The 26,720-nt window shown below is 37.0% G+C and overlaps 3 protein-coding genes across 3 annotated transcripts; 1 reads left to right on the top strand and 2 right to left on the bottom strand.

The window, feature by feature from the left end:
* Nucleotides 1–289: 289 nt before the first annotated feature.
* On the bottom strand, nt 290–6,027 carry LOC108679580. The gene is made up of 7 exons (XM_018168233.2): nt 6,001–6,027; nt 5,503–5,609; nt 2,818–2,961; nt 2,482–2,514; nt 2,124–2,225; nt 1,456–1,575; nt 290–867 (listed from the first exon to the last, which is right to left on the bottom strand). The coding sequence occupies exons 2-7, from the start codon at nt 5,602–5,604 to the stop codon at nt 604–606; spliced, it is 765 nt and encodes a 254-aa protein (XP_018023722.1). The 5' UTR covers nt 5,605–5,609; nt 6,001–6,027; the 3' UTR covers nt 290–603.
* A 3,575-nt stretch (nt 6,028–9,602) lies between these two features.
* LOC108679577 lies at nt 9,603–12,747 on the top strand. Its single transcript, XM_018168229.2, has 6 exons — nt 9,603–9,633; nt 10,207–10,346; nt 10,752–10,895; nt 11,202–11,312; nt 11,735–11,857; nt 12,086–12,747. Exons 2-6 carry the CDS (start codon nt 10,248–10,250, stop codon nt 12,329–12,331), a joined length of 723 nt encoding a protein of 240 aa, XP_018023718.1. The 5' UTR covers nt 9,603–9,633; nt 10,207–10,247; the 3' UTR covers nt 12,332–12,747.
* A 1,825-nt stretch (nt 12,748–14,572) lies between these two features.
* LOC108679574 (RNA-binding protein 25-like) lies at nt 14,573–26,355 on the bottom strand. The gene is given in 14 exon segments (XM_047882786.1): nt 14,573–15,321; nt 15,874–16,020; nt 16,398–16,654; nt 17,126–17,534; nt 17,585–17,677; nt 18,496–18,646; nt 19,072–19,247; nt 19,823–19,946; nt 20,316–20,695; nt 24,042–24,125; nt 24,413–24,525; nt 24,867–25,004; nt 25,309–25,756; nt 26,305–26,355. Coding segments are annotated over 14 exon segments (2,649 nt in total). The 5' UTR covers nt 26,338–26,355; the 3' UTR covers nt 14,573–15,225.
* Between the last annotated feature and the right edge of the window lie 365 nt (nt 26,356–26,720).

Genomic DNA, 26,720 nt, shown 5'->3' with positions numbered 1-26,720 from the left:
CGCTGAGTGCGATTAAAATAGAATGTAAAAAATACCTCACGAGCTTGTCAATCTGCAGTGCACGTGTGACGGATTCTCTACCAAAACAGGTTTGAAATTCATATGAAACATTGACCGAATATTAGCTATGGTAACTCAACACTTCGTTACTAAACACATAAAATATTTTAAATTTGAGAGCGTAGAGTGTATGTACAATTACTTTTCTTGTGGTTACATCGGGATTTTTTCGTTTATTAGAACTTAGGAAAAACATCAATTTTCTCGACTTCAATGAAACAACTACAGCCTTTCATTTCATTTTAATTTGTTCTACAGAGCAGGTTAGAGCGATATCAATTTCTTCGTGCTTTCTTCATGCCAGACGCAAGAAGATACAGGATCCTATATCATTCAGTTGACGTTGCCAATCTCTATGCGAACAAGTTACTCAATTGAAATTTTCATCGATTTTGTGTCGGTTGAGTTCACAAATATTGAGGCATTTTTCTACGTTTAAATTTAGATGGTCATATTATTATATTGTGCTAAACAATAAATTCATTTTTAAGACTGGTGTTCATCAGACCAACTGTTATGTATGTTTTACAAATTGAACTGATTTCACTCGTACAAGTTATAGTTATCCGGACCCACAGCTTCTTCCGCCAACAAGATGGCCGCAGCCCTTGATTCATCATTCTTGAGGTAATTCAAACTACCATCCAAGCCCTTGAAGTCGAACGCCCCTTTCGAGACTTTCACCTTTAAATCGTTCTTAAGGCACGCCCAATATCGCAGATATTTTTCACACTCCAGGAATGCCTTGGTTTTGATGACGTCAGCAGGCACAGGTAAGTTCTTGCGGCCTTCCAGAGGCAAGCAGTCCTAAAAATAAACACACGGATTTGGGTTATTAAATGCATTGAAATTTGTTAATCTGCAAATAATTTGCTAAAAGCAAGCAATCATGCAATAAATGCGAGTTCAATTAATAAATTATGCATTAGGCTTGCAATCTCTCATTTATTTTTGGAAATTCGTAATATAATCAATAAAAAGTCAATGATTTTATAGCTGTCTTTAATGAAACACATTTTGATGGTAATTTTTATAATTGCAGAAATCCTGGCCAATTTTATTAATCCAAAAAAAATAGTTATCTCTATCGTCCGACCCTCTCGTGGGTGTATCAATATGTTTACGTAGCAGTTGGAACAAATTCTCGGTTCTCGTTTGCTCAGAGTCAAAGGTCTCTTTGATAAATCAGATCTATTTCAATTCTAGATGAAAAAATTGGAACTTAAATAAGATATTTTGGCTTTAAAAAGACAGGACAATAAGTTATAGCATAAATATATAATCAGGAAAGGCCGAAAATTCAAAGTTCATAGAAATAAAATAGAATATTCTTAATAGTAAAAGGCCCCCATAAACTCATAGTTCGTGTGTAGGCAGAGACTATATGTGACTCACGGTGAACGCATGGCACTGCATAACGGCCTGCTCGATGTCGTCCATGAGGGTCGAGGAGATATTCAGCTTACGGTACTGAGCCATCACAATGTCCGTGGACACGGCGTTGTTAGCGTCAGTCTGAGAACAATAATTACATTTAAATATTACATTACATCATCTATTCGCTAAAGTTGCCAAAACTGCTGGCGTAGCCAAATTACAAAGTTAGCGTTCTATATATACAGCGTAGTGTTCCATATAAATCATTTCATTACAAAATTGTTTATAAAAATTTGGGAGGCGGTTGAATTTTTTTTATTAAAAATGAATTTGTCTACTAATTTTAAAGCTATTTTAATGAGCATCCTGTTGCAAACCGGTATAATCATTTTGTTTTTCTAATGATTTTTCCTAAATTCTGTATTAAATCAATATGTAATTATCGCTATTTGTAACGCGACCAAATCCCAGTTTTCAAATTTTCCTTTATTATTTATATATATTTCTTAAAAAATTTCATTCAAATTTATTCTAAAATTTCTACTAAAATACTAAGTTATTAACTTCTTTCATTTCAATATATTAATGCGATGAACAATAGCTTTTTAGCAATAGCAACAGCTATTAAAAATAGTACTTTTTTTTCGAGCCCCCGATCACCCACGGTGGGGGCCGACATCACTTACCACTTTAACTGCTCGCATCACGCATCTGAACGTCTCAATTTTCTGCGACAGTTTGTCCTTAATTCTTCGGATTTTTTCTGCACTGTAGGCGATGGATCGGCGCTGTAAAATACAAGAATATCACTAAGATTTATATTTATTCTGATCATTTTAACTGATAAAAACTCATTTACAAGTTGGGGTGTAAATCATTCATAAGATCGCTGAATATATAATTCCACAATATTAAAGATTATCTTGTGTTGAAATCTATAACTGGTAATAGGTGACCGTAATTTTCTTACAAAAACGCATCTTTAACAACAAATTAATGAAAGAAGAGAAGTATTTCACAGGTAATTCCTTCATTATCACTCACCGTCCTAGCGTCAGGTTTTGCAGCCACTTCGCTCTGGAATATAATTGTAATTTTGAATAAATATTTTAAATTTTGGGTAAATTAGGCGCGAATATCATAATAATGCTATTATCGGAAGTAAAAAAGTAAAAAGGAAGATTTATTAAACAGAGAGTGGAAGAGGAATGCAAACATTAATTACAAGTTCAGCAGAATTTGACGTGATTTAATAAGTATTCCTGTTGCAGCGTGGTGTTCTAATCAATGAGACCAACTTATTCATGTGAATATTCCTAAAATGTATCATTTATTTCGTAAATTTTAGATTTCCACAAGAAGCAATTTATTTTCACGCACCAAAATGCCATCCCAGTCTGCATTTTCAACAGCGTCGACCGGAACCGAGCTTCCTTGGCTGGATGGATTGCAATCGGTCAGGGCTCTGTGAAGCAGGTCAATCCATTTCTTGGTCCCCTCCTCAGTAAGACAACTTTTCATGATCTGAAAAATGTGGAATATTTTTTGTAGTTTTTAGCGCGTCTCTTTGAGTCAAATAACAAGAATTAACAGATTGACTCTGGCTGAAAATAACAAATTCTCGTGCCCACAAAGTTTTTGCCCATCGCAAATGCAAGCCTGATGAACATTGAGCAATCCATAATGCTTTCCATTTGATTACATTTACAATCGTTTTATTAATCGTATGCTAGATAGAGGTCAAAAATATGAATAACTGCTGAATATATATTGATTAAAAAAGACAGGCCTGCAGAAAACAATCTTAGAAAACAGGAAACTTCGACAATTATATCGATGGTCTGCGGACTTTGAAACAAATATTCAAATATCAAAGGATTAAATATATTGGTTTTGAAGATTTGGTCGAAAAAAATCCTCTGATGTTTAAAAATTACAGCAAGTAAAAGACTTTCCAGAACTTAATTTGTAAGATTCCTTATAAAAGGCTTAAAAATCACAGAAATTTCATCGCTGACACGTTTGACTGAAATTTCTGTTTTTACTTCTAGGCAAACAATGTCATCTAGTGAAAATCTTTTTTTAAGCTTCTGGCAAAGATGAATTACTCTACTCCTCCATAAAGATACAGTACAAAATACCTGTTTAAATTTAGAAATTGAAAGTTTGCTATCGTGCTGCATTTATAAAAGCAATTATTCAGGGGAAAACTTTTGGTTAAATACGTTTAGCGTAAAGGGATGTATTGTGAACGAGATAAAAATACCAAGACAAACATAGAACTGTTCCTGAGTGAGCTAACAAACTCGCGCTAAAATTAATCAGAATACTGTATTACAGCAATGATATGCAACGTTTAGAACAAGTTAACTATATAAAAATGTAACTTCCTGTTACTCACATAGAAATTTAATTTCCTGAATATTAATAATCTCCGTGATGTTTTAAAAACAAAGTTCTGATAATATATAATAAATGCCTGTTACTATTTAACTTGCCAGCGGTTCGTCTGGAAGTAGAAAAAAGCGGTACTGTTTTCAACTGCGTCAAATATTTTAATGAATTGCATGAAGATTAAAAAAAATTGTTTCAAATTACTTTTAAAAACGAAATTCCGTAAATTTACTCTTAACCAGTATTAATTTGACTTCGTTTGTCATGCAGGTTCTGAATATTTTTGACTCTATATTTCAAGTTTTTACCCGTCTTTAATCACTGTTATATTGATATTGCTTTGTTACGCTTAATTTTAGTGACATCCCGTTATCAGTTTTCTTGAGGCTTTTTTCCTTGTATGTGTTTAATTTAGAAACCTTCTGTTGCTCTTAACTTTTTTGCCTTATCATTAGAATAGAGTTTTAAATCACCTATGTTGCCTGCGAAGCTTATCTGCTTATGGGCATTCACTTGGATGTCTCTATTATTTTTATAAATGTTTTTCTTTTTTTCTTTTGAATTGTAACTGGAGCTCCTCTGTGAATAAAAATCAATCAATCAATCAAATTAAACATAAACACACAGATAATTTCATGTTGCTGAACCGTTCGAGAATTCTGAAAAAAAAATCAATTAATGAAATTCGAGTAGCGGAACGCTATTATATAAGCATGTAATAAATACATTAAATAAACAATGTATTCCTGTAGCTCGTTATTATTTTGAGTTATATTTCCTGCTGGACATTTCAGAAATACTAAGCCCTGTTGATTGGCAACATTTCTTTTTATAATGCATTTCATTCGCAATAATTTTCCTATGCCGTTCTGTTCTCTGACAGCGACACGACAGGCAACCGATATTCCTATAGCAAATAAATCTGCCTCCTCGCCTCGAGTTTGGCAAACTATGGCCAAAATACTGACCTCGCTGTGCTTTAAAATATTAAATATTAGCACGATGGCGTTGCTCCACTAGGATTAATGAAATTCGTGAAAGATTCAGCGCAGGTTCCCGATTTCGACAAATCGTTCAAAAAAATACATTATTTTTAATGAAATATTAGTGCATTTATTTTAGCTACACACATAACTCTCATGGACATGCCTGAGGGTAATTTAAAAAGGTATGGGAATTGAATAAAAGTGCCTAACTCATCAGTCATAACTAACTTATTCCAAGCTAGAATAAAATTCGTTTTTCGGTATACGTGAAAATTTGTCTCTAGTGCAGTTCTTATACGGTTGACTACGGTATTTTGTAGAAAAGGAAGGCTGCAAATTGTGATTCTTTAACATTTTACAGTTTTGAAGTAAACTTTAAGATTTACAAACTTTACACGACTGCAATAATTGGCAATCCTTTACTACGCGTTTAATTTCGAAGTTAATTTAATGATAACGAGAAAAATATAATAGTGAAAACGGGGCAGCTTAACCAGTTTATGAACACTTGCACGACAATTCTCGTTTCTATAGATTATCCCTCTCTATCGATTCATACCTAAGAAATGTGTTTGATGATTATATTTTTTCGCCAAATGTATCTCAGTACACTTTTCATTCATTTACGATTAGGTGTGTGCAAAGCAATTAGATGGTTAACAATTAATATTCAAATATCATTCACCTTGATGCCTCCATAGCGCGTCCAGAAGTCCTCGAGGCCAGTCTTGCCGGCCGCCGCCAACGCCACGCACGCCAGAACTGAGACCGCCGTGAGCAGCTTCATGTCGCCTGTGGGTGACATTACATTCTCTACTGCACTGATTTCTTTGAAATGAAAGTTAAATGGGTTCCCGTATTATAACTTAGCACGGCATTACTGAAACTGAATAAAATGCCCATAATACTAATACTTTTCCGGAATTTTGCAATCTAATTTTTTTCTTTATCAATTGATTGTCAAGTCACCAAAAATTATTATTTCAGCGCAGCACGAAACTAGGAACAATCCACAAAAAATCTTTTATGGAATAGAATATGGAACTAAGAGCTAACTAATAACTGTGATTAGAAGCTCGATCAAATTGCAGATTTTTATCATCTTTTAAAGTAAAGAGACTCTTTGGAAACAGTGAATTCACAGCACAATAATTTCAACCCTTGGCATGCGGTGTCCACTTACCTCCAGAGTTGATGAGCAAGTGTCCGGCAACCGCTCAACTTTTCGTTTATATACCCAGGCTCTGAACAGGAGAATCAGCAAGCTCCTCCCACTTTGCCATGGTGAAAAAATTTGAAAAAATTCGCAGGTTTGTTCCAACTTATTATTGGTCAGTTGAGACTTCTGACCATTGCATGTGGGCGTTCTCCAGAATCAAGAGATTCAATTGGTTACGATGTAGAAGGTCATTTCAAGGTGTCTTTATATCCATATCAAACCTGATCATCGTGTGCAGTTTGTGCACCCACAAAAAAAATCGCTGGACCTACCATTCCGGCAAATTAATGACAATGACTCTAGCGGTCAGAACAATTTTGATCTGCAAGAAGTTTAGAAGGATAAACATTCTTTTCTTTTATTATCTTAATAGCTCAAGTCAAGTTTTTAAAGTTTTCTGAAAAATATGCAACAACCCCCGCTCTCCTTATTATTAGTGTGTGAATAAATTTCAAGAAGCAAACACAATATTAACAAATTTAAGGAGATCTTGCCATGCGAAGCAATACTTTTATTTTACCGTCGAAATTATTATTAAAATTATATTCTAAATCACGATGAAGAATATACACGTTTGCTCAACTCATAAAATATCTATTTAATTTTAGATTTAATGCCAAGCTTGAACAATGGAATTTTGATCTATCCTTCCTGCCGCTCAATGCGCCGTGATCGCCGGAGCTACAGCTCACTTTTGCAATGTTAACAACGCAAAGGCAACGAGCCTCAATATAACTACAGTTGTGTCTGGTCACCGTGACGCTGCAACTCCAATACCGGGAATAATCGCTCATGCAACTAAAGAAACTGAAATAAGCTAGGGATTAAATCCTGACGTGTACGACTCTAAACCTGACGCAACCAACATTTGAGAATAATTTATCTCGCACAATTGGTTCCTCCATGTCCGTGTGATAATCATTAACTAAACGCATGTTTTTCATTTCATTCCACGTTATAAGGTACGCAATTTTCGATGCTTAATAGAATACTTCTGGGTGCCCAAGGCCAGAGACGAGCTGGAGCATTAAACGCTCCTTTTTGATTAATTGATTAATTAATATCTAAAGATGCAAATAAGGCCTGTTGCACCATGCTTGTTTAAGCCTGTTTTTAAGGTTTTAACAAACATGGTACGTCCAACTATGGTGTAATAAAATGGTAAATTTTCAAACTAATTTGTTATACATGTTATTAAACTGGTTCTTTAAATTATTATTTATAAGTTTTCCAGGACCAACTATTTGAATTTTTACCTGGGAATTGTTAACCACGTAATTTTATTTTTATATGCGTCTAAAGAATCGATTGCTTAATATTCCATCCGAGAATAACCTGCAGTAAAGCACGATGACTCAGCGGTTATGTCAAGTGGTCTCGGAGGCCCCAAGTGTGGGAGCCAAGAGATCATTTTCTAATCTACTTTTTTTCGGGCATCATGATGAAAAAAAAACATATTACACTCACATGCGTTGGAATAAAAGGTCGTTAATATATGCTGTTAAACTACCACGTCCAAAAATTGAATCACATTCCAGGTTAAAAATGACTAAAATCTAAAATGCATATGATAATTTGAGGTGTTTAGTGCCTGGTCTTACATAACACCTCATCCTACGTAGTTCGGTTTCCACGATTGTTTTTTGGAAGCCGTGGCTCTGGGGCAATTATTAAACCTGATGAGGATAATCTTGTGGCCATCCTTCATCCCGACAGGTCGCAGAGAATAAAATAATGAAGAGCTTCGAGAAGAAATGCATCGGTTCGCCAATTGTCTTTTGCGGGCCAAAACAATGGAAATATCTAATATTTGAAAATACTTATGTGCGATTGCTCAATAAAGTTATTGTAATGCGCTCTCAATTATTGTTTACAAAGCATAAATAGAGAGACATGATGCAAGAAATCCCTTGAACATCTAGACAATAAAATAGAAAATATAAATAACAAACATTACAAAATTGAGAACGAAATAACGAGAAAAATGTGCGCGCATGGGAATTATTTTCCGATATTCGCTTGATATAATCAGCGGTCAAAAGTGTCCGTGGAAACAGAAAAACTGTAAAACTGTAAACCTATAAACTCGACTAAATTTAATCTTCTCAATTAAGGTAAAATAAAATCACCCAGCGTCAGCTGATTTCAATGTTTCGTCAACTTAACATTTTAATCGTTTCTTAGAAGTGAAACCCCAACGAAAAAAAACGTGAAGAGATCGNATAAAATCACCCAGCGTCAGCTGATTTCAATGTTTCGTCAACTTAACATTTTAATCGTTTCTTAGAAGTGAAACCCCAACGAAAAAAAACGTGAAGAGATCGCTCGGCTTCGATCCCAATAAGACGAGTTTTAATTTTTATATGTATAATAATTGAAGAGTTATGGAGAGCCTAATGAATTTAATTAGAATAATAATGCCCATTTCGATAGTTTCTATACATATAAACAAATATGTATAATGGCATAAAAGAATATGGCACGCTGGTTGATTTGCAACAGATTCAGTAAAGGGTCTTACAAGAATTTGTTATACTTTTTTCAATTTGTTGTTTGGTCTTTATTAACAGGAGCGAGTTTCACAACACATTGAACCAAAATCTGCGCGGGATGATTTGGCCAATTACAAAATTTCATTCGATGATTATTATGGCATCGAACCCGCATATGCAAGTTATATTGCAATTCAAAAAGTCACAACCGGAAGGTTAATTAGAGTCTTAGAACTAACAGCGTTTGCAAAATCTCATAATTCCGGTATCAATTAGCATGACTATTTACTAAAGAACTGGCTCTTTGCTTCATAATTTGAATAGATAATGGCATTCTATAGATCATTGCATTATGGAAGACAGTTGCAAGAATATGATCAAGTGATTCAAGAAAATATACGGGTGAAATCCGCCATATACGTTGGTAAAAACATTCGTACGTCCTTTTCCCTTCCGCAACTGATTAGCATTTTTCTGAGCAGACCAGCCATTTGAATTTATAAGTTGCTAAGACATGAATAAAATTTTGAAAATTGCTTCAATAACATAGTAGAACGAGTAAAATAATTGTAGTTTATGTTAGGCCATAAACAAAGGAGGGAATTTTTACGATGGAAGGTAATTTTCCGTAAGAACACCATGGAGCCCGAAATTATCCGACTAATACTCATCATCCACGCATTAAATTCTGGCAAAGTTACTGAAAAAAAGAGTATCGAACTTACAATGAGTCAAAAACCTAAAATATGTAAATTTATTAGCTAGGGAGAACGTTTTATTCAAGAAAGCGGCGCATTTGCATGTGGAAGTTCAGGGTCAAGAACCGGACCCATGCAAATTCATTATACAATCGCAACCTTCATTGTTCGGTTGCCCGTGCGTGCCCTTGGGTGCCCATTCCAAGAAGCCTAAGTACCGCTCACAGTCCAGAGTCCTAAATTAAGCGTGCAATCATGACCAGCACTTTAAAATCCAAGAAATAGCCTTCGCAAAACTCCGCCCTATGCGGTGTGGGCATCCGCATTTGGGAGGAGCGTACCGCAAAACCGTGCATATAAAATGTTGTGAGCCATCAGGCAGCTGCACTTGAGCGTCATCTTTCGAGGTACGTATTACGATGACAGACGTTAAAATTATTTTTGCGTTAACAGACCGATGGTAAATTCATTTTTATATTGATTTTCGCGCGTGAAGTTTCTGAATTAGTGCATTGTATAATTTTTAATTTAGGATTTATCCAGCTCTTTGGAAACCATGTTGGTGCATTTTTCCGTTCTTCATTGAGGTGAAGAGGTTGTTTTTGCGTTAAAGTTAGAAAAAAACATCAAAAATATTAAAAAATAAATCTTGGCATCTTGCCTTTTTGCACCATTGCCACAAATGGCTTCAATGTTTAAACATTTTGATTCGAACTTATAATAAAAAGGAAAAAATTAATCCCATAAGAAAAATAAAAATTTTCTTATGGGATTCTTTCGTACAATTTTGAACTCATAATTTATGTAAGAGTACAACAATCGCGAAAATTTCCCCAATATTTGCTAAACCTTTAATCAATTGAAATGACTATTCAAATTTTATTAACGACTTATCATTCATTTAGTCATATTACTGCTTAATTTACTGTAGAAAATGTAGGGTATTTATCATTTACGTGAAACTTTGATGTTTATACCAGACGTACGAGTTCTTCAGTTGTGTGACACCTCGCTACGAACTATGAAAGTTGTCGTTGTTCTCGCGCTGCTCGCCGGGGTTGCCTACGTCAAAGCTTCCTCTATTGAGCAAGATCTTGTCCTCAAATATGGGAAAATTAAGGTAAAATAAATCATTCCTGAGCAACTTGTAGCTTAAGATAAGGAAATTTATTTACATATGAAGTTTCACAAAAATTGTATCTACAATTTAGTTTTAATACTTGATTGTTGATTGATTGATAAGTCCAAAAACAATATGATTGATAATAAAAAATGATTGACAACTAAAATGATTGATAAGTCCAAAACAATATTTAATTTCCTAAACCTAAAAGTTGTCAAGGAAAGCCTAATAAAATATTAGCCGTGTTTTTGTAGGATTGAAATACCTTCACATGGACACACGTAGGAGCAAGGCTATTGCTGTCACAAATTCCGAGTTATATTTGAAATTTCTGATTACCATCGCTCCATTTCATTGCTTAAATTAAAACTCTGCGTTCAAAAATTTTCTTCATTCGTACAGATGATGGAGAATTGCATGGGCAAGGAGGAGTCCAAGAGAACTAAGAATAAAGTGCGGGATGCCTACAAAATCTGCAAAGCAAAACCGGTGGAGTACAAAGGTGTAGCCAACGCCAACGCTGGGAGCGACCCCGTAGTCGCTAAGGTGAATTTACAGAGGCAAATTCAATCATTGGATGCCTTGACTAACATTTTATTAAACAAGGGACAATTGTAATGTAATAATTTTCGATTCCGTGCGAATATATGTCGTCTTTTGATTGACTATTCATTTTTTTAGCACTGCCACCCTTCAAATAATTGTATTGAATTCTACACTCTAATTCATGTCACTATAGCTATCCATTGTAAATCGAATATAGCTTGAACAATATTCTTTTTTATTGATAAAAATTCCGGAAAAACCGTCCGCGAGACAAACAAGTTTACGACAAGCATTGTAATGCCACAGGTGCCCGAGGGAGACTACCAGTATTTCACGGAAGACAAGGTGCGATCTCTGAGTCGCAAGCTCGTCGCCAAAATTTCCAACAAGACATGCGTCTTCAGAGAACTTGGATTCGTAAGTGCAAACCTGTTATGAAATAGATGTACTCAAAACTTAACACGGATTATAAATGTTAGATTTATTTGACTTAAAACTAAATCTCAGCTTTAAAGTTATTATGTTATATACTAGTCGAAAGCAAAGAGGTTTCTTTACTTCATTAGGTTACTGTAATGCAATTGACATGAACTGAGATGATAGTTCCTCGATAGACCTTGAGGTGCTCCGATCCAATTTTTCCAACGTTTCATATAATTCAAGGATATAATTATTAACTCATTAAGGACGCTAGATCATCAGAATGATAAAGCCGCTGTTATTAGATGGATGATTTCTTACTACGTACATTCCATAATTCTTTCCGAAAAGTAATCATCCCAATTGTTGGATTGTTCCGCGTGTGAATTAATGAAAATAATCTTCTTTGATAAAATCAGATCGACGCATCAGATGAACTTTTGTACGAAAACATCACAAACGAAATCAAGAACATCAAAGGCCTTGACTTACAAGTACAAGAAGATCTCCTGGAGAGTGTGCAGTTGTGCAAGCAAGTTGCCGTACGTATGACATACAAGTTTTATTTTATACAGTTATATCTACCTCTTCAGCAACAACAAAAAATTTCTTTTGTCTGCAATTGAGAGAATGTTGTTCGGGAAGCTTCAAATTCAGCATTCAAACTATAATTTAGTCAGTTATTGAATGATATGAGTCTGATGTTCAGATTACCGTTTTTCGGTACAGATATCTTGTTACATTGCGGACAAGTTTTTCTTTTCTAACAGACGTGCATCAAGACGGACAACATCCTAGTGCCCTCTCCTCCGCAACACATCCGCTTCAAGGTTTTCCTAAAGTGCTACAAACAGAAGAAGCTCATGGCGTGCCTCAAGAAGGATCTCAGAGCCAAGAGCAGCGAGTTCGACTTCTCGGCTCCCGAAGACGCCAACGACATGGTCGACGAGGACGATAAAATGCTGGCGCTCATATGGGGGCAGGCTGCGATGGGAGACCTCATGGGCTACGACTAACGCTACATCGTCATTTACTAAATAGAACTTATTGGATTGAAGAAACGATACATACATAATCAAGTTAGAGATTCACTCAATTGGTTCATGGAAAGTCAACAAGTCATCAATCAATATCGAGTTTCAAAATTTCACCTCTCGAAGTGAACTTTTTCCTGAAATTACATCATGTCTTGATATTTCATATTCTCGTGCCTTTCAAAACGCTCAACATGGACTAAGTTCCATGAATTTAAACCAGGCTTAGGACGGAACGAAAAAGAGCGTTTCTCTTGCATATGAAAATCCAATAACTATAGAAAATTTGCATGCATATGCACGGCTGAGCCATACGAAAATTTTCAAGGTTCAGAAGAATTAAGCCATCCAGACTTCGTCCCGTTCGTGTGTTTTGAAATAAACGGAATCAAGACTGACATTATTTTTAATATTGTAGACTAGCCAGTTACATTGTATCATTTGGCAGTTGCTTCCCGTCGTCAGACTGTCAACATAAATAAGTTGAGAAGCACGCATAGGCATGGCAGCATTTGCCACCAGAAAACAATGATGAGCCTTAAAATTTGGCATCACGAAACAGAAATGACTTCATAGGCGCATCGAGAAAAAGACCAGACGGTCGCCAGTTTAGAACAGCTCACTAAAAAAAGGTGTGGGGGCTCACTATGCTAACCCTCACCGGGAAAAATGACTGGGTAATACTGTACAATTGGTACAACACTTTCTGCAGTTTCCACAGATACGATCTTTAGCTTGGCCAAGTTGGGTCAAAATGGCCCACACAAGGGCAAGTGCATCGCTGTTTGGATAGTTTTTTTTTTCGAATTTACAAGCTAAAGAATGGATCGATTTTTTTTAAATCGAATTAGTTATGAAATGCAAATAATAATCTAATTATATTGCAATCGCATTACAGGCGCAAAACATGACAGGTAATTGAAGCAGGTCATTAATTGAAACTCTGAATTTGCACTCGATTTTAATACAAGCCTAGAGACGGGTAGTATTAGCTAACCGAACACAGAGCGTTCTGTGTTCTCGAATAGGCTGGTACACAAACAAAATCATTCATTCATCATAACCCTCGAGAGACGAGTGATCGTATTGGAATACTTTATGAATTCAGGACTTGATTAACAAAAATAAATACAAATAATCCTATACAAAAACGAATCTACAGATTCGTAAGTGGAAAACTGAAATCAAGTGCACACACTCAGTTAAAATGCTCGTTCGTTTTTATGATTTCATGTAGATAATGGATTGACAACTCATGGCTTGGGCTTGTATGCAACTGACGTCACTGTCAGTGTCATGGTTGAACTATATAAGGTTGACCCACGAGAAGTTCCGTCTTTCAGTTCAGCTTTCTTGTAGCGTCACTGAGATCGAGAAACGTAAACAAACCCGTCATTCCCCTGACGGATTGGTTGACTGGTTTGATCACATTTCGGTGATTGCACGGGACGTCACTGAGATCAGTGACGTCACAGGCGAACAACGTACTACATCCGCAAAAATGGGCTACTGATGGGTCAACCTTATAGTTTTATACTAATTCAACCTTGGTCAGTATAGCGTAGGCAAACCAAGACAAGCTTGTCAGGATTGGAAGCGAAGTAAAGGAATATTAGCTTGAACCATGTTTACGAGAAAGATGTCATTGACCTAGTGGCATGCATAGATATCAGAAGAAATAGTTACCGGCTAAAAAGCACTCATGTTTTGAACACCGCAAATCAGGTTTTAGGTTGCTGGAACGGAATGCAGCGGTTTCAACTCGGTTATATCGTTATTTATGCAACGACTAACAAAAATTTGTCACATAGAGTTAACCTCGGTTAACCTCCAGCTTACCAGCAACTTATTTGAAAATATTATCCGTTTCTGATTTGAGAAACGTCGTTTGACTGAATTTTTGCCTGTATTTTTCCCGAGAATCTACATGAAAGGTGAGATTGACATCGACCTACAATCATCGAAACGGTATACCGATGGACCATCGAGTGGACCATTTCATTAATTAAGGTAGACTTCGAAATGAGCTGTTGAATAAAGATTTGACTTTTTGCACTAGTGATCTTTCAATGGATTGAAAAGGGGAATGATTTCATAGCCTAGGTGGCATCTTTGCAAAAATAGCAATTTACAATATACATTCTTATATTGTGCTTCTTCTAATACCTTCAAGAAACTCGTGTATGAATTTTTGCAACGCATGGATTCAGAAAAAATTGATACTTCCAAAATTGAGTTTTAATATTTGACAGAGTCCGAAAGCAAATAGAAACATTATTTTAGGGTCATTAACAGTTTAGTAGATAGCGTTCAAAATCAAAATTTTTACTCGAAGCACAATTAAATATTGCCGAAACGAAAGTTGTGGTAGGGGACCAGGTGCCTATAAGAGGTACGAAAAACATAAACGAAGAACGGAATGACTGAGCGTGCACAGTGACAATCTAATTACTTTCATACAATACTACAACATCATTGCTTTAAGAAATGAACGATTTAGAAAGTTTTTATTTTCATCCGTATCAGCCTATAAAAATGAAAATTTCAGGATGAGAATTAACGGGAGTGACGCAGTGATAAATGTTCAATGACAACACAGGTAGCTGAAGATACTCGGTATCTTGACAGTATATCTAAAAAAATTACAATTAACAGAATGTTTTATGAATAAAAATAATTTTCATATGACAAGATGGAGGGGTTTTCAACAAGCATTCATTATGGTCACGTAACTTCATATATTTGAGGCACAAGTGAGCCCCACGAATGATTAGCTCGCTCAAGAAACGGACTTAACAAGAACGCAGTCACCAGCAAGTGAAGCATGGCGGGAACCAATAAAAAATCTAGGAGTTCTTGTCGAATTGTGTCAGTTATTATGACTTGGCAAGCCCCTGTTTCTGAGACTCGATTTCATAGATGAGCAGCCGCCACATTTTTACCACGAATACCTCAGCTTCGTCGTCCAGAACCTGAAAAAAAGTTGTCAATATAAATTGTCGGAATGACACGAAATTTCTTCGTGCTCTTTTTTTCAGTGATGAGGGAAACGGGAAGATAAATGGAACGAACATTAATGCCGGATCTTTTTGAAATGCTCGTTAACTGCTGATAAAAATGCATTCGTACAAAACAGAGTATATACTATATAGTGGTCGATATTGCCGACCAAATAACATTGCATGCATTGAATATTGCACTTGACAAATTAAAGAAGAAAGAAAATATTGGTAAACTTGAATTTATCGAAAACAGCTGATGTACATTCCAAGTACAAGGCAATACAAAACCCCAACGTCAAGATGCGTGCGTCCCGATTGCTGCTTACCTTGCTGAAGCTGGTGCAACAGAACTAAAAATATCGACTTTTTCCTCAAAATATATGACAATTGACAATCAAGATATACCACAACTATGGAATATGTAAAAATAAACCAAGATAGAAATCATCCACTATCTTGAAAATACACAAACCGAGCTCAATCTTAATAAAACTCAAATGAGAACAGAAAAGTAGCCCCCACCATTTGTACATCGTTGAGCAAACTTTCGGGCTCAGAGCCGAGCAGCACTTTTGAGCAGATGAAGTCAACCAATGTTGGTTCCGGCTCTCCAATGTATTCAACGATCTTCTTACTGATCCAGGGCCTGATCCGCTTCTCCATCAGCACCTGCAAGACCATTCGGTCAAAATCAGGTAAGTTCGATAGTATTGAATAATCATCAATCAATCCTTTTTAAGGCTACGCTGAAAACCAAAAGTGAATGTGGATTATATATTCAAATTTGTAGAACTATCGGCCAAGATAGAAAAGTAATGCAAGTCCATAGTGAAAGGTGTCTTTCCCTGAAATTCCTTCACGGAAATTTCCCGCATCTCCCAGCGAAGATATTTGCATCAAATAACCACTCCATAATTCAATTTTTAACCCAAGTCAAGATTGAAATCAAATGACAGAATGTTTCACTACTCAATAACGAGCCGAATTTCCATCAGCGTTTTGTTCAAGATTAATCAGTTTCCGGTTGTGCATTTGGTTGAGCTCACATTATTAACGAGCGAAGCATCAATAGGGTAGGCGAAGAGCTCCTCTTTGGTGGTAGGTATTCTGTCGATGAGGTTCTTAATATTGCGGCGCTTGTCTTCCCCGCCCTTCTCCTTGCCAGCGCCGCCTGATCTGTCCTTGCCAGGCAACGGCAGTCTGCGCTTCTTGACAGGCGCGTCCTCGTCGTCTTGGTTAAACACGTCTTTGATGTCTATTTTCTTTCTCTTTGGTGGTTGCAGTGGATTAGAGTCGTTCCTCTCTGTGATAAAAAATAAAGGTAACTCTACTATTCAACATGACTTGGGTGACAGTAACACTAGATAGACACTTGATAGCCCTTGAAAACATGATAAGAGCGAGCATATTTTGAATAACAGGAATTCTTAATGAGAACACACAAAAATGGTAGTAATACGAAACAGTTCAGCAATTAGTTACCATACGAAAGCTAAACAAAGCTGAAGCAACACTCAACTATGGTCTATGTTCAACAACTGATAGTTTATCGAGAGTATTTTTGAATGACAGCTGCTAGAACCTCTGTAACATTTCAGTACAAACTGATGGACATTTCTCTGACTAAAAATCATTAACCTAAGAATATAAAGCTTCGATTCGCATATGATTTTAATGTACTGCTTAAAACTCGACTTGAATTCAAGGTATATTTATAGCAGGAAGCTTCATAGCTCAACAAACGATCAACTTCAAGTACATATTTGATACGAACCAGACACAGGCGGATCATCGTGGGGCTCGGGCTCAGGCATGCTGCGGTCGAAGTGCTGGTCGCCGTCATCAGACTCGGAACTGTAGCCTTGCTTGTCAGCAGCAGGAGCTGCAGATGGTGCGGGTGCTGACGCTGGCAATAAAGATGCGTTTTGCTTCGAGAACATATCGTCCTCGGACTGAGGGAATATAGATGATTGTGCATTGTTGGATGGCAGAGAATTTCCGTCAGTGGGTGGAGATCGAAGACTCGTGAATCGTAAGGATGATTTGCTGTCCAAAGAGTCTTCCCCTCCCAGAACGCTAGGAGGAAAGCTGAGGTTCGAGTCCCCGGCGTTTTGTAGGGATAAGGATTCTTTAGCATCCGATTGCCTGAGGCTAAAGGAATCGGAATCGTGTGGCGGAGGAGGNCATCCGATTGCCTGAGGCTAAAGGAATCGGAATCGTGTGGCGGAGGAGGAGGAGATTCAGAAATATCCTCGACGTGAATGACTTTCTGGGTGACTTGAATGATGGGAACTGGCTTGTAGTGCGCATCGCGTTCTTCGCAAGCCTGTAAAAATATATAACTGTATATATAAATGTGTTCATTACTTTTGGTCAAATTATCAGGCGTGAAGAGTATCAAACAAATTAACAATTGTAATAACCAACTATGTACCATTGGCACTGCGCCTCAGCGACCATTCGGTGTAAATATAATTCATAACATTAGTTGACAAAGCAGCTGCATTGATAATCACGCGGGACACATCATAGGCTATGCTATTCTTTCTACTCTTAGAAACGTTCCATTTGTTGATTAATATAAGATTTAAATCAGAATAAACGCGAATGCAAAACGTTTCGAAGCCCTCCTTCAATTATAAGACCCCACTAAGCTTTCAGAGAAAGTTTCTGTACCGAATGCGTGGATGATTCTCAAATGCACATATTGAAGCGAACATTCAACTTTGGTCTTTTGGTGCAATTAATTTCACCTGATCTGATTTCATTAAATATTTACCTGCATTTTCTTACAATATTTATTTGGTTTAGCCTACCGGTATCTACTTTTCTGTGGACATGTGCAGGGGGAAAAAAATCCATTAACTACATCATGAAAACCACTGAAAAACTATATCTTCTCAAAAATGTAAAACTGGACTAGCACGAGTACAGCGCTAACATAACCAATCACTAATAAATTTTTCAAGTCAGTCAATTAACATAAATTAAAGAAAAATTTTCAATAACTTATGTCGATAACGAATAGAAGTTTCAAAATATTGCTGATAACAGCTAAAAATGCATCATCGCAGGTACATAATTTTATATAAACAGGTGTATTATAAAATGAACCGGTTCATTTATCAAGTAGCGGTATTTTACCTTCTTAAAGGCACCTTCGGGATCTTCGTGGCCCTCAGCCCTGATTTTATTACGAAGTTCTTCCAGTTCCTCTTTCTCCTTAGCGCGGTCCTTGCTGTCCAGCTCCTTCTCCAGCTCTCGGTCTGACAGCTTGCGCTGGAAAGCGTGGCCCCTGCCCAGTCGTAAAAAATTGAAACATCACGGTTTTAACAATTTATAACATCCATCCAGTGATGTTATTCCTTGCAAAATATATTCCATGACTACCGTATAAGTAGCTAGTCAAAAGAGATTACTAAATTAAATGGTTTCAGGACTATTTGCTATGACAGAAAAGAACGTGCAAGCTTTAAAAATATAGTAAATAAGAGACGGTTAAATCGGTGACATTCGGGCACCTCATGAGAGAAGTGAGAAATCAACTCGCTTCCTCAAATTAATCTATTAAACATAAATAATCGAAATAAATTAATTATGCGAGAAAATGAAATCAACTCAAATCTTGTCAATTAGAATATTATACATGGATAAGAAAATTTAAAATGAAGCATGCATTAATCCAAGCCAAATATGTAGATGCTGAAGAGAATAATTTACCGTTAGAAACGAGGACGGGCAATTGATGCTGTACTATTATAAATTGGCGAAAAATACTCCTTGAGTCGGCGCGCCTCCTTCTGCTTCTCGAGCTCCTTGAGTTCGTCCTTCTCCTTCTCCCTCTCCAGCTCCTTGGCTTTCTTGTATTCTCTCGTTTCCCAGTTACGCAGACGCTCCTGCAAATAAAATCAACAATCAATGACGAAAATATTAGACAGCCTCAGAATTTGCAGTGCACTTTGCAGCCTCCACGAATACCTGCAGTCCACAAAAATTCGTTTCTAAAGTCAACACAATAATTTATGTTTAATTATGGCTGATGCTTCACTGAGATTTGTATAGATACATTTAGGGATCAAACAACTAGGTAATTAAGCATTAGCAACAAATCGCTATTAGCGCCGTTATAATTCAATTACACCATTTAAAGATAAAATTTACGAGGGATACGCATTCCATAAATGCAGAATTTGCAGTCCCCGCAATTCGCCATAAATGCAATAGATTTGGCAACCAGGTCAACACAAAAACAAGTGATTTATTCTTCATATCAGCATTTGGACGACAAAAAAATCATGTAGAAGACTACACAAGAAAATATACCATAAATCATTTGTGTGATAGACCATTATGACATTGAACAATATTGGTTTGTTGGATCTCACACTATTAGTGTTTAGACACTTCATTTGAAAAATAGGTTTCTTCAAAGGAGGCCTTGAATATATACGCTAGTGTTGCGGGTACTCACTTGATACTGCATTTCCTTCTTGCGCACTTTCCTCTCATGTTCTTTCCTTTCTTTCTCTTCCTGGGCTTCTTCTTTCTCCCTTAACGCTTCTTTCTCACTCTTGCGTGCGGTGGGCGATGCTGACCTGAACAATATTTTAAGAACATTTGATAGCTACTTTAAAATATGGGCTCCAATGTCGATATGCATCGAGCCTACGCGATAAATCTTGGTGATGAGTTAGTTACAGTAATAATTCACAACCAATAAATCTTTCGCTGAAGAATCAACTACCAGTGTCCGCTCTTACTTTCTTATTTTCGAAATTAAGAAAAAATAAAAATAACAATTTTATGCAGTTTCCGTAATGTCTCGCACTCATACTCTAATTAAGAAAAAGTAGAAAAAATCATGGTCAAATCACTGAATTTCGTTTACAACAAAGCCAATTAGTTTTATTTTCGCCCTCTTTTAAGCATAACTAATTCAAGGATAATGCATGTCCCCCACAAACCTCTTTTCCTTGCGCCGGTGTCGCGCAGAGTCCGGCGTCGCGGGTGACCGCGCTCGATGGCTCGCGCCGCTCACTGAAGCCTCCCTCGACACCGAGCGCGAGTGACGACGCGAGCTCGGCGCGCGCTCTTCTCGCTCACGTTCACGCTCGCGTTCGCGTTCCCTCTCGCGTTCGCGCTCCCGTTCACGCTCGCGTTCTCGCTCCTTTTCACGCTCCCTCTCGCGCTCACGTTCCCTCTCCCGTTCGCGTTCACGTTCCCTCTCCCTCTCTCTCTCACGCTCCCTATCCCTCTCGCGGTCCTTCTCCTTGTCCCTGTCGCGCGTAGACTCGCGTTCCTTCTCACGTTGACGACGCTCCTTCTCCTTCTCTTCTTCAAGTTTCTGAAGAAGAAACAGTACCATAAGTCACGGTACACATTACAGAGCACTTTGAAATACAAGCAAGTGAGCCGAAGAACAAGCTCCATTGGATGACATCGAAGACAAAATAAATGGTGGGAACACCAGATGAAAACAACGGAATTCTCGACAGTGAAATTATACACGGACATTTCCAACTGTCTGAGAGCATTCGTCGATGACAAAAACACGATCCAGAAATTGTGTGAACAAGCTTCTCGATTTATTTTTAACGACATAAAGAAAAAACTGCAAAAGAAATCAAACAATGTTAGTTATAACAGCAATAAATAGTAACCCCAGGTTACACACATAAAAATAAGAGATGTTTCTGTACTCCACTAGAAAGTAGTGAGGCGTCCATGCATTAACATCACAGTTAATTTTATACTCGATAGACATTCTGAGCCCTCAGTGAAAACCGATTCAAGTTCAAAAAATCATCAGATTGATCAAAAGCTTTTTTCACCGACACAAAGCATGTTCGGTGACAAAATATTTAAGCTCACTTCTTAAAAGTAATTTTAAAAAATCAGTGGCAACAATTATACGGAATCAGCTGTACGGCTTAACTCAACAAGTGAAGCCTAGTCTTGCAATTCAAAGAAACAAATGAACAGCGTCAGGATAACTCGTTCTAAAAAAACTCTAGAAAATAATCGGATTAGTTCCTAGGGTAACCATTTCAATTCAACTTAAACGGCCATTTGAATATGATCAGCGACTGTTTTTTCCAGATAGTTAGACATTTTTGTGACTGGAAAGAAAGCGGGATCATTATTTAGGATGGCACGGCAAATGATCGACATGAAACTTTTGAGCAAGTAAAATGACTTACAGGGGCAAGCACAAATGCACACGTACACGATATTATACGTGCGAATGCATCAAATTTTAGTGCAATATTCTTCAGTAATACGCTCTGTACGACACTCATAGAAGCGTGATTTGGGCTACAATTAGTCATGTTATATAGAAAAATTATCAAGTCGTCGAAAAAATATCACAACGGATCATGGCCAGCGTGAGCATCACTAAGAGGCTTTAGACAGAGCTACACTGTAGCTACAGTGAGAGAAGATTTTGTACGAATTGCCAATGCACGTCGCCATTGACTCAATTCTTGAAACCAATAGATAAATCTCGACACACAAATGACAAAATTGTCAACGCCTAGGGCCAAAACAAGACATTATTTTAACTCGCGATACTTAATTAGGAATCGGGTTACTCAACCTATTAGCACCGCAAAAAAATCTATTCATTTAATAATTCATGACGCCGAATACAAGCATCAAATCAAGAACGAACACGACACTGAATTTGGCCTCACTTATACCAAAAGTGACTTATATTTACAGTTTTATACCAAAATAAAAGTCGTTAACAAAGGCAAAATCTTGTATTTAAGTAACGCATACGAGTCCCTGTCTAACAATAGATATATAATTCGAATTTAAATTCGTAAAAAGTCACAAATGAAGTATTTATGTGAAACTATTGCTGATTTTACCGTGCCTTAGCAGCGCAGCGTGGAGCAGGAGTCGACGAGCAGCAATGAGAAGCTGCAGCCAAAATCCTCAAGCATTGCTTGCGTACGTGAGTCCCAAGTGCAGACCAATGCTCACCTTCATTGAGAACTGCACTCTTCCTAAACCCCAGACTTAATACATAACAAGCACAAATGATGTCCGCAAAATTCTTTAGTAACTTGCTCCACATCAGGAAGTTGGGAAACTTAGTGAGCCCCAGTATATTAGTGTGATAAAACTTCGTTACTTTACATACATCCAATCCAAGGGACAATCGAAAAGAAAAGTACGTACCTAATCGTTTTTTTTTTGCCAGAAAACTACAGCATCTTGATGATGGATAGTAGAATGTGGCGTATTTTAGGGTAGTTTTGATTTTGTAGTCTAACTTTAACAAAAATATTTGAAGCTAGCCAAAAACGAGCCCCAGTTGTTGAACAGATATTGGGTTAAGTTCACATTTACTCGACAGCTGAATTAATTTGATACCCATGTACAAAAAAGTAGTTAAATAGAGCGTAGCCTCATGTTGCGATATGCATGCAATCACAAGAAACTATCATCTAAACTTATATCTGCCCTCAAAATAGTAGATATAAACATCTTTATAACGATGGCAACACTGCTTTAAGGAACGCTACATAGCTTGACAAATTGACTTCACATTTAGAAGATATTATCAGGGAAATGCAAAGACTGTTTTGTCAAGCATGCAGGTTTTCAGCAGAAGTCCGAAGAGGCAAAAAATGATCGCGGCTAAAACTGCTTCAAAATAATTTAGATTGTTGGGCACCAGCTATACAGCAGAATTTGCTTACAATCAAATGTACTTGCAATGATTTCAAAGAAAGGAAGAATCAACAAATTTTTAAATTAAACTTTCATGAGTCTTTGGCAACATCGCCTCATACATAAGTCTGAATAATCTGATAAATTTGACGTCTTTCCAACACCAAAAAAAATTTTTCCCCAACATTAAAAACGTAACTTTTCACAAGATTGTCATTTTAAATACGTATCCAAAATGTAACTTCAAAAATTATTTCACGCATTTCGTCTGTTTCCTCAAGTTTTTCATCACTTGCAGCATTGATATGCATAAAAATTCTGCTGACAAGCTGAGTGCCACAAACACCGATGATTATGACGAGTGAATGAGTAAATATAAGTAATGATAGGCAGACTTGTACTCACCGGAGTTGTCACACAACAAACATGAGTGGGGGCGTAGAGCTGCGTCTGAACTCTATCAATGCCTATGTTTGAAAACATCAGTGCATTACGGTCCAAAAAACATTAAAAAGCAGACTAAACTCTGTTTCAGACGCTCATATGCTTCAATCACTCCAGCGACCCGCGATTATTTTACATAAGCTTCACGATCTATTCATCAATATGTGGCATAGAGCATTCTAACTGCAGCCGCTATCGTCTTCAATTCGGAATTGAAAATAAAATACTTTTACTGTACAAACTAACGATTCTCAGGAACGGCAAAAAACGATACAATTTACCAATAAGAAATTCTTTGTTGAAATTTGTAACCAGAAAAAAATTCAAACTTCATGATTTATTTCTCTGTTTTATAGAGCTCTTTTTGCAAAGTATGGATACTATACTGAGAAAAGTATCAACTTAATGAACTTCCCTCAGCCAGTAATAGAAAAAATACTAGAAGTGTAAATCGCATAAGTACTTTGTGCAAGCGTTTCTGCACTTCATATTTGAATGAGAATATCACAAAGTTTCTTAAACCTGAAATGAAAAGACAAGACGAGAGAAAACCTGGCGCCCACCTGCATCTGCTGACGGAACTGCGTGATCTCGCGCGTGATAAGCTCCTTCTTGCCCTCCTCCACGTCCTCCATCTCATCCAGGTTCTGCAAATAACATTTAATTACTCAAGTAATTTCATAACACGAGATACTTTCATCTCATCCAGGCTCTGTAAATAACATTTAATTACTCGATTAATTTCATAACTTTCATCTCATCCAGGTTCTGCAAATAACATTGCGTAACGCAAGTGAATGCATAACACTTGATGTTTTAATTTAAATTAAATGATTAAAATAAAGTTTATTATTCATAGCACTCACCATTCACGTTCATTATAATCATTTCATAACACTTATCCACCAAGGAAAATTAAATGACATGGACTTGCCGGCTTCTTGGAGTCTTCAGAGGAGCTTTTGGTGTCGTCGTTTGTCTTGGACTCTTCGCCATCGCCGGGTGGCTTGGAATCACTGCCGTTTTGACGAGACTTGCGACGCTTTTCTGAAAATTTATACATTTACATCATACAATAAATTATAATGATTCATTGAATTTCAAACAAGCTCTCCAATCAGTTGACTTTTGAACTAGATATCACTTGGAGTTTTAACTTAATTCTAGATGACTTGTTTTTGCTGTAGCTGTAGTTTGATGCCTGAAGCACATGTCTTCGTATTAGTTCAATAAATATCATCTAGTCAATTATTTTTCTACTAGTTTCGGCACATATAATTATTCCTATCGCATTTTTAAAAGAATTATTAAATGCAGGCAATAGCTAAAGCCGAAAAAAAAGTTCAACACAACATTGATTTAGTCCAGGTAAATGTTGCAAGTCTCACCCTTGTATTCATCAATGAGCTGCTTGGTCTTAGCATCAGCCTTGACTACAAGCTTCTTATCAGCAATCTCATAGTCGTGCAGCAGCCTGATGGAGCGTAGGGCGCTGTCAGGGTTACCGTACTCACAGAACCCAAAAGCTGCAACACAAGAAAATTAGTTTACAAACTTACCAATATAAAAAGGTTAAACTAGGGTAAAATAAGACTAATGTAAAAGGTGATCTGTACAATAAAAGAGGCAGTAATCTTTTTTAAAATCACTGCAAGTACCTCATAATTTTCCAACATAATTTACAAGAGCAAAATTAAAACAAAGGTACATTTTCAATGTACATTTTCATTTTGATATACATTTTTAATGTACACCAAAAAGTTGCTAGGCCAGCATTATTAATAACGAGATTATTAACATTACTTTCTCAGAACTGAAAATAATAAAGACCTTGTAGTTTGCCTGAGGCGCCTTGAACTCTCTTCCAGCTAAGCACAGGCCCACATGTGTTCAAGATCTGCCTGATCATGACGTCAGGAGCTCGTTCAGTGATGTTCCCCACAAAGACCGTCACTGCAGGGCCTGAGCTCTCAACTCGCTTTGAGAACGCAATAGGTTTATTGAGGCTTGTGGTGGATTTAACTCCACCGGCCTTGTCCCGAGCGTTGGTGACGGAGAGAACACCAGGACTGTTGGTGACGCGCATGCCATAGCTAACAGGACCAGAGGTGTTCATGTGCATGGGCATGCTGCCGGGGTTGTTGGGGCCCATGTTGGTGTGACGCATTGGTCCGCCCATGCCCATGGGGCCTCCCATGGGGCCCATAGAGCCAGGAGGACCTATGGGCCTGTTAGCCATTTGCATTGAGTTGCCCCCCATGTGCATTGAACCTAATGGCTGTAATACACAAGTTATTTGTTAGTATTTCATTATTTAACACATTATTACGTAGTAATTACGTTGGGGGGAGTATTATTACGACATAAATTATCCCAAATACTATGGAAATCTCTCCACAAACAAGTTACTTGCAAAAGGGTTTCAGACATCTATAAAATTTCTGAATAAACAAACTCTACTAGCTGATGATGGAAAGAAGTTATACAATAAGCAATATGATGAATTATATATTATATATGAAAATAATAAACTTATAATATATAGATTATTGTGTTTATGATGAAGTACTCTGCTCCTACCCTAATTGCAAAGAAATTACATGTAAAACTCACACAGGCAATAGTTGACTAACATCCATACACACTCGCAACAAATCTACAATGATTCCAACTTCAAAAAGTACTTCAGTCTCATATATAATTGATTGATTTGTGATTGTTTGGTAGCAAATGAGACCAGTGGCAGAACTCCTCTTACTTGTTGCGCGAGGGAGAATATCAAGAAGCTTTGGCTGCCTCCTCAAGTGCAACTACACCATGTCTTACCTGACCCATGGGAATCCCAACAGCCGGCATCATGGGGCCTGAAATTGTTCCATTATTAGAAACATATATTGATTACCAATTAAAAAACTAACATAATGTAATAAATTATGACCCTTACAAGCCATATTTCTAATGGAAACAGTATAAGTATACAGAACAGAGGATAATTATCCTTTGTTCTACTACTACTCATAACTAAATTATAATTTAGTTATGATCAAGATCAAGGAATCAACATTACAAGCAAAATACCGTATGTTCATGAAGCATCTTTGGCAACTGGATTAAACTACAAATATCTCACTCAGAAGATGATGGAGATAAGACTTAGCACATTTGTTAGAGTGATCTGGAAAGCTGAAAATTAATAAATTAATCATCAGGCATATCAACTGCAGCCTGATGATAAGGATGGG

This window comes from Hyalella azteca, unplaced genomic scaffold (genome assembly GCF_000764305.2).
Source record: "Hyalella azteca isolate HAZT.00-mixed unplaced genomic scaffold, Hazt_2.0.2 contig1509, whole genome shotgun sequence".
NCBI lineage: Eukaryota > Metazoa > Arthropoda > Malacostraca > Amphipoda > Hyalellidae > Hyalella > Hyalella azteca.
Note: the sequence above shows the minus strand (reverse complement) of the source record. Positions and strands in the feature narration are given on the sequence as shown.

Excerpts from the sequence above, each read along its gene's own strand:
- LOC108679577 (XM_018168229.2), top strand. The coding sequence starts at position 10,248 with ATGAAAGTTGTCGTTGTTCTCGCGCTGCTCGCCGGGGTTGCCTACGTC. Across the intron at positions 10,896-11,201 it reads GCGACCCCGTAGTCGCTAAG|GTGCCCGAGGGAGACTACCA; the intron begins GTGAATTTACAG and ends GTAATGCCACAG. Across the intron at positions 11,858-12,085 it reads AGTTGTGCAAGCAAGTTGCC|ACGTGCATCAAGACGGACAA; the intron begins GTACGTATGACA and ends CTTTTCTAACAG.
- LOC108679580 (XM_018168233.2), bottom strand. The coding sequence starts at position 5,604 with ATGAAGCTGCTCACGGCGGTCTCAGTTCTGGCGTGCGTGGCGTTGGCG. Across the intron at positions 2,962-5,502 it reads CGCGCTATGGAGGCATCAAG|ATCATGAAAAGTTGTCTTAC; the intron begins GTGAATGATATT and ends CACATTTTTCAG. Across the intron at positions 2,515-2,817 it reads CAGACTGGGATGGCATTTTG|AGCGAAGTGGCTGCAAAACC; the intron begins GTGCGTGAAAAT and ends ATTATATTCCAG.